Source organism: Frankliniella occidentalis, unplaced genomic scaffold (assembly GCF_000697945.3).
Source record: "Frankliniella occidentalis isolate FOCC.00 unplaced genomic scaffold, Focc_3.1 Scaffold3613, whole genome shotgun sequence".
Lineage (NCBI taxonomy): Eukaryota > Metazoa > Arthropoda > Insecta > Thysanoptera > Thripidae > Frankliniella > Frankliniella occidentalis.
Window position 1 is genome coordinate 1 of NW_026270669.1, and position 8,205 is coordinate 8,205.

At 48.5% G+C, this 8,205-nt stretch overlaps 1 protein-coding gene across 1 annotated transcript; it reads right to left on the reverse strand.

Annotated features, from left to right (window-relative positions):
- Positions 1 to 42: 42 nt before the first annotated feature.
- Positions 43 to 8,199, reverse strand: LOC127752065 (mucin-17-like; the record flags this gene model as incomplete). The annotated part of the gene is made up of 6 exons (XM_052276602.1): positions 7,766 to 8,199; positions 7,499 to 7,692; positions 6,777 to 7,408; positions 1,515 to 6,681; positions 411 to 1,437; positions 43 to 321 (listed from the first exon to the last, which is right to left on the reverse strand). Coding segments are annotated over exons 1-6 (7,677 nt in total), but the record flags the coding sequence as incomplete, so codon positions are not given.
- Between the last annotated feature and the right edge of the window lie 6 nt (positions 8,200 to 8,205).

Consider the following 8,205-nt stretch of genomic DNA (forward strand, 5'->3'; position numbering starts at 1 on the left):
AATAAGATGATGTGTAAAGTAAAAAAAGAAAAAGTTACTTACCCGCCGCACACGCTTCCTTCCTGGGAAACTCCCAGCTTCATTTCCTTTGTTTTGCCTTCTTTTTTGCTGATACAACCGACGCTTCATTTTCTTCATTTCTGCAGCTTGTTCTTGTGCTGCCTTTTGACTGGCCATGTCCATCGGAGCAGAAGAAGTTGAAGTAGAAGGTGATTCAAAATCTGTCATCTCTCTCTTAATGATTGAGGCTCCCATTTGACTCTGAGCTAGCATGCCTGGCATGCCAGCACCTTGATTTAAATGCACTGGTCTACTCAAAACCTGTAAAGAGAGACAATAAGTATACTGTTCTGTTCAAAACAACTAAGAGTAAAATTTATCTAGCAGCTGGAAAATTTATTTGTTCTTACCTGTGTATGGCCCATGTGAGGTGCACCTGGAGTCCCTTGCAGCGGACCTTGCTGCTGCATGTAAGATGTTGTCTGGCCCACTTTTGACACACCAGGTGGAAGAACTTGCATTCTTGGTTGGCCAGGTAATCCTTGTTGAATTTGTAGCCCGGGTACATGTAGGCCAGGTGGCTGCATCACACCAGGTGGCATTGAGCTTTGAGCCTGAATACCAACCATCCCTGGCTGCCCTTGAGGTAAGCGAACCAGGGTTTGCATTCCTGAAGGATGAGATACAGGAGGACCAGGAATTCGAACACCTAGTGGTGGCATATTTGGTGGCATGGTTGTAGGCATATTTGTGGGTGCACTTGTCGGAACACTTGAGGGCACGCTTGATGGCACGCTTGAGGGCACGCTTGAGGGCACGCTTGAGGGCATGCTTGAGGGCACGCTTAAAGGCACGCTTGAGGGCACACTTGAGGGCACACTTGAGGGCACACTTGAGGGCACACTTGAGGGCACACTTGAGGGTATGCCTGAGGGTATGCCTGAGGGTATGCTGGTGGGCACACTTGAGGAAACAACTGAGGTCAGACTTGTAGGCACACTTGTGGGAACACTTGTTTGAGCACCCAGGATTGTAGGCGTGCTTGTTGGTACACTTAATGGGATACTTGTGGGAATGCTTGTAGGCACATTTGTAGAAGCACTTGGAGACACACTTGAGGGATGACTCGTGGGAACACTCGTAGGCCCAGATGTAGGCACAGTTGTGAGCGCAGTTGTGGGCCCACTTGAGGAAACAACTGTGGCCAGACTTGCAGGCACACTAGCGTGGACACTTGCAGGTACACTAGTTGATATCATTTCAGGAATGGGTTGCTGCGTTATACCCATGTCTTGGTTTTGAAGTGGAGTCACAGCACGAGGCAATGAGCGAGTTTCTCCTTCAGCTGCAGTGGTAGTGCTGGAAACACTCTGCACAGTGGAAGAGCTACTGACATTTGTTTTAGATGTGGCCACAGTGGTTGGTGGTGTTGGTTGCCTGTAAAATATCAAAATTGTGTTATTCATACTCTAAAAAAGAGGGAATTAAGAATCAGAAAAGACAAAAAGACAAACCTGATGGCTGTTGATGACACATTTGGTTGTAAAGAAGTTCCAGCTGATGAGGTTCCATCACTGCTTCCTAAGCTTCCTCCTGGAACTGACGCAGGATTAACTGGTCCACCAGGAACAGAAACTACTGACATGACCTGGCTAAGTGGGGAAGATGTCATCACTGTGCTTGATGGTGTAGAAATCAGAGCAGTGCTGGCAGATCCAGATCCACTGGTTGTTGGTGGAGGACCAGCAGTGCCCACACCTGCTATGCTCTGAGCAGGGATCGAAGACTTCGAAGGTGTGATCGACCTCACAGTAACTGGGCTAGGCCTTGGTGGAGCATCATTGGTCAGTAGAGGTGGAATGAGAGCTGATGGAGTGGGAGGAACAGGCCTAGCCAGCTGAGCCTCGAGGGATGGTACTTCCGGTAAGCTAGATGAAAGACTTCCAACCTCTTTTGATGTTTGAGAGGGAGAGGCACATGCAGTGTTCTGAAGCAATTGCTTTAATAACACATTCTGTGATTCTGATGTAGGCTGACAAAGAAGCTTTAATGTTTCATCCTTTTCTTCTTTAGGTTGCAAAAGTGAAGCAACATTAATTGCAGAGGAAGACTGTGACACATCTTCATCCAAATCCATTGGCTCATTCTTGATATTTGTGGGTTGCATTGAAGGTTCCGATACAGGAATAGTTTGGTTTTTAGAGACATCTTCCTTGACAGTTCCTGGGTAAGGTGGTGGTGGTCCAATTGGCACTGCCTCTTTCAGTTTTGCTGATCCCGCCATAAGTTGAGCCTGCAGCAAACTGGGTTTACTCTCAAGTTTAGGACCAGGTAATGATTTCAATGGAGTTGTAGATGAGGACGCGTCTTCACTAGAGGGAAGCGCTGATGTACTGAGAGATCTTGATGATTTTTTGCTTGGACTACTTTGAACAGCACCAACTTGATCTGATGATTTCAAATCAATATCAGTTTTTTTGTCACCATTCCATGCAGTAGGTTTAGCAGTCGGTTGTTTGGAAGAATCAGGCTGTTCTGGAACAGGGCTACCAGGAGCTGAAGCACTCAGCGCTAGCACATTTGTTCGAGACAGTTGAGTTGTTTGAAGGCTGGACACAGCAGGGCTAGGTTGACTTTGTGGACGATTTGGTGATCTCCTTTCAGCAGAACTCTGAGAGTAAATGGTGCTTGTAATTTGTCTGATATTAGGAGGAAGTGTCATAGCAGTTAGAGTCGAATCAGAATCAGCTGCTGATGTTATAGTTATGTCTTGTGATGATCTTCTTCCACTTACAGTTGCAGGTTTGTCATCAATGGACTTTTCATCTAATGATGTAAGATCTGATTCAAGACTTGGCTTTGCCTCATTTACACGAGCTGGGGAGGGTGAAACTGTACGAACAGGTAATTCACTGGCAGGCGGGTCTTGAAGAATTGATAGCAATTGATCGCGTTCACTTGAAGGATTCTGACTTTTGTTCTCTGAGATAAGTTTATCCTCGCCCTCAGTTTTCTCACTCAAATCTGGTAACAGCTCCCTTTTAACTGATGTTTTGACAGATTCTGTTGGTGCCCCCAACAATGAAGCCAGTTTAGGAGATCCACTTACAAATGATGATGGTGACTGGGTAGTTGTGGGTGGATGCATAATCACACGAGACTTCTGGTCAGATTGAGACAGTGAGACTTGTAGTAGAGTTTTCCCTAAACCCTCAAACACCTGCTCACCTTGACTTTTTATCTTTGAGTCAGAACTGGTTGATTGTTTGGCTGATTCTGACTGTTGTTTGGCTTCAGATGAAGTACGTTGAGCTGACTGTACTTGCTGTTTAGTTGCGGTTGATTGCTTTGAATGAGCTTGTTGAGTAGAATGCCCAGGCTGTGTAACCTGAGTGGACTGAGTAGGCATGGATCTCTGCTGTGATTGCTGTGATGTTTGATTAAGCTGGGTAGACTGCAGAGGCAATGATGAGTGATCTTGCTCTATTTCAGAATCTATGGGGCTTTGGAGTTCCAAACTATCTGGAAGGCTGGAACTATCAGTACCCTCATGAATTCGCTCCATAGCTTCAAGCAGGGCTTCATACTTCTTACTAGCAGCAGTGGGTTGAAGAATTTGTACAGTTGTCTTTTCCAGGAGATTGATAGACTCCTGCTCGGTCATCTGAACTGTACCGGGTGATGAATTTTTTCCAGTTTCTGCTGAAGAACTGGATGGCTGAGCAGCAGCAGCTGCTGATGCTGCTGCTGAGACTGCTGACGATGCTGCAGTGGAGCTGGGAACAGCAGGAGGCTGCGCTTGAGCTACTAAAACAGGAAGTTGTTTGGACCCTATCTGCATTTGAGTTGCATGCTGTGATTTGGGAATCTGAACAAGTATTTGCTTTGGAATACGGCCACCAGGCACTTGCTGCTGAAGAAAGTGCACAGGAGCTTTCTGCAACACTTGAATTGGTGTCTGCTGAGGAATAACACCCGGATTAGGGCGTAAAATTAAAACAGGTGTTTGCTTTGAGAGATGTGCAGGAGACTTTTGTTTAGAAGGGCTCTGGATATCTTGGGCAGTCTTGATGGGCGAGCCTTGAATGTCCTCAGGATTCACTTTGCGAGGGGATGTTATCACCACAGAGTTTGATAGTTGTGCTTGAGTTAGCTTGTACACATCTCCACCAGCTGTACCCACCACTGCTGTCATCAATCTTGGACCAGCTACTCGTGGCGCTCCTGGTCGAGCCCCACTGTGTCCAGAAGAGACAGGAGTGAGAACTCTTGGCGCATTTGTAATGACAGGCACTAAGGCAGGTGCGTGCTGAAGATGAACTCTTTGAGTAGTCACTCCAACACGAGATGCAGAAACAACATCTGCTACAGGTTGACTTTTGCTGGGAGTCACAGATTTGCCTACAGAGGCATCAGCAATAGCTTCTATTGAAATTTGCAAAGAATCATTTGCACCCGATGGTGGTTCCACTTCGCTACTAACTGAAGCGGCTGCCTGTGAAGGAGAGTAACCAGTGGAGTGTGCTTCTTGGTCAGTAACTTTGCTTCCACTCTCTCCAAGGGTTTTCTTTGGCTCAACAGTTTCCTTCATTAAGTCATCATCCGCGGTGTTAGATGAAGGTTTCGGAGATGACTTTTCCCCTACTTCTACAGGATTGGGAATGCCAATTATCATTCCAACTTCTTCTTCAGTCAAATTATCAGTCATCATAACAGTCATATCTGTACTGTCCTCATCCTCTGCGAGTCTATTTGCAGAAGCAGCTTTTGCAACTTCTGCCACTAGGTCTATGCTTTCGGTAGGTGGTGGTGGAGGAGACTCTGCAGCATCATCTTCAAGTAAAATTTCTGGCAAGTCAGCATCAATTTTAGGGATAGCCGAGAGGGGGTCCAGCTTGGGAGTGACACATGGAAGTAGACTGCTGGTCTCAGTAGTTGAGCAGAGTAAACTTGTATCATTCTTTGAGCTGTCTCCCAATTTGTCCTCAGAACTACCGGCTCTCTTGGATTCAGCATCAGGGGATCTCGCAGGAGAGGCTAAGGTATCATCATCTGAATAATTATAATCAGAAGCCACTAACGACGCATGGCGAGGGTTGGTCCCGGTGCTGCTACATCCAACGAGCACAGGTTGCTTCTTCTCTGGGTCTGGCTTGCTCTGTTGCTGTTGTCTCATGGAGAACATCGGTGATCCTCCGCGCAGTCCGAGCCTCACGTTGCCGAAAGCGTCGAACAGTCCCGGAGGCAGAGGGATGGGCGCCATGGGGTTGTTACCGCCACCCCCGCCACCCTGGCCCTGCAAGGGCGCCTGCATCGGGGCTTGGGACGGGTCCGCGGGCCCGGGGCCGCCCTGCTCCTGGAGCCCAAGAGGGGTGCGAGGGTTCTCGACACTCAGAGGCCGATCGGGCACCGCGGGGCTGCTAGCCATGCTGCCGCCCGTGCTGGAGGGCCTGCGCACCGCCATGGGCGAGCCCATAGGAGACCCCAGAGGGTTCTGCGTTTGGTTCGACACCATGGGGCTCCTCGGCGGCATTGGGATCATGGGGGACGGCGGGTGGCCCATGGTGACATGAGGGCTGGGAGGCGGCCTGGGGCTCTGCGAGGCAGACTGCACATGAGGAGACGGCGGCTGTGGCGCCCCGAACTGGCCAGGCATGGGCTGCGACATAGGCGAGCTAGGGGGTAGGTGGTGAGGACTGGCGCTTGGAGCCATGGCAGGCGAGGCCGCAGGGACAGAGGGGCTCCTGTCAGGCTGCTGTAGCGGAGAGTTGTCAGGCTGGCCACCCTGCTGTTGCATCTGTTGCCTCTGTTGCTGCTGTATTAACATCTGACGTTGCTGAGCATACTGCAGATGTTGTTGTTGCATCTGTTGCTGTTGTTGCATTTGTTGTTGTCTTTGGAGTAATTGCTGTTGAGTCTGAGGTTGACTTTCGAGTTGACTCTGATCGGACTGTTGTTGGACTACTGGTTGTTGCTGAACACCTTGTTGTTGCTGTTGTTGCTGTTGCTGCTGCTGTTGTTGTTGCTGCTGTTGTTGCTGCTGAAGCTGAAGCTGTAGTTGTCTTTGCTGCAATATTTGTCGCTGCTGCTGCAGAAGTTGTTGTTGCTGCTGCTGCTGCTGAGGATTTAGCGGCTGCTGCTGTTGTGGTGACATAAGCCTGACTTGTTGTCCAGGCTGCACAGGTTGACCGGGCTGTCCAGGTTGCCCTTGCTGTTGCTGTTGTTGCTGTTGCTGCTGAAGCTTTAATTGCTGCTGTTGTCTTGCTGCTAGCTGCTGTCTCATCATATTCTGTTGTTGAATTGATAGTGAACCAAACTGTTGAATTTGGAAGATGGGTCCATTAGGACCCTGAACAACTTGCCGAACCATTTGCTGGGGATGCAACTGGACCTGACTAAGTTGTTGCTGCTGCAAGGCCTGTTGCTGACGTAACCTTTGAATTTGTTCAGGTGTCCTCTGCTGCATGACCTGGCCTTGCTGCTGTTGCACCACCTGGCCCTGCTGCACTACCTGTCCCTGAACCATCTGTCCTTGAATTACTTGTCCTTGTTGAAGTACTTGACCTTGTTGGCCAATAGAATTCGGCTGAGTTATTGGAGTCTGTTGTACAATTTGTCCCTGTTGGGCCATTTGGTTTTGCTGGAGCATTTGGTTTTGCTGGACCATTTGATTTTGCTGGCCTATTTGATTTTGAGGGACCATTTGGTTTTGCTGAACCATTTGGTTTTGCTGGACCATTTCATTTGGTTTTGCTGGACCATTTGATTTTGCTGGCCTATTTGATTTTGAGGGACCATTTGGTTTTGCTGAACCATTTGGTTTTGCTGGACCATTTGATTTTGTTGAACCATTTGATTTTGTTGAACCATTGGATTTTGTTGAATCATTTGATTTTGTTGCACCATTTGATTTTGTTGTACAACTTGGTTTTGTTGCACCAATTGGTTTTGTTGCGCCATTTGATTTTGTTGTGCCAGCTGATTCTGTTGTGCCAGCTGATTCTGTTGTACCAGTTGATTTTGTTGCACCATTTGATTCTGTTGCACCATCTGATTTTGTTGCACCATCTGATTCTGATGGACCACTTGGCCCTGCTGTATCATTTGTCCTTGAACAATTTGTCCTTGTTGCACCATCTGCCCTTGCTGAACCATTTGATTTTGTTGGGAAATTTGGCTTTGCTGGACCATTTGGCCTTGTGGCATCATCTGACTTTGAACCATTTGGTTTTGTTGCACTAACTGAGGTCCTTGGGGCTGCTGAAGTACTTGCCCCTGCTGCATGGGTTGACCACCGGGTTGCATCACTTGTTGCTGGACTATCTGTCCTTGATTGACCTGGATTCTTTGAACGCCCTGTGGGTTTTGATTTTGAGGGCCCGGTGCTCTTACAAATCGTTGAGGCAACCTGTAAAGGATAGAAAGACAATGAAAATCGTCGGGCAAAATAAAGATGCATAATGCAGGGTGTAGCATTTCAACTTTAACTGTGATTTACCTCACGGGCTGATCAGACTGGAACTGTTGAGGATTTGTTGCGTACACGGCCATCTGCCTGGGCATAGGAACCTGAGGCCGATGTTGTGGAGAGGCTAGCCGGTGACCAATAGGCGACGGGGGTGGTGGACAAACCTGCTGACTTGGAGAGGGGGCAGGATGTCCGCCGCCTGGACTGAATGGACTGTCATCAGCCTGTAAATGAGAAGGAGTGAGTAAAGTACACACATAGGGACAAGAACATACACACTAAAATCCAAGACGTTACCTGAGAGTGAGGCGTGCCAATGCGAGGAGAAGGTTGCAGACTATGAGGAGACATGCCAGCAGGATTGCCTGGTGACTGTTGCATCATATTCCCCATTGAGTTAGGACCAGGGCTCTGAGCGCCTATCATAGGGCTAGGGCTCTGAAGGGCCTGAGGAGATGGTGATGGCTGCTGCTGTATCATAGGTGAAAGCTGCTGCTGCTGAACCATAGGCGACAGCTGCTGCTGCTGTACCAATGGTGAGTTTTGAGGTTGTTGTTGTTGCTGCTGCTGCTGCAGCGAGGGTGACGGTGACATCATTGGACTCTGAGGAGTATGGATGGGTGAAGGTGGGGGCCGAAGTGGACTTTGTTGAGGTCCAGCTCCCATCATTCCCATTTGCACAGACTGCTGCCCTCCCACCAAGGGCTGAGTTTTATTTGTTTTATTTCGGTATTCCT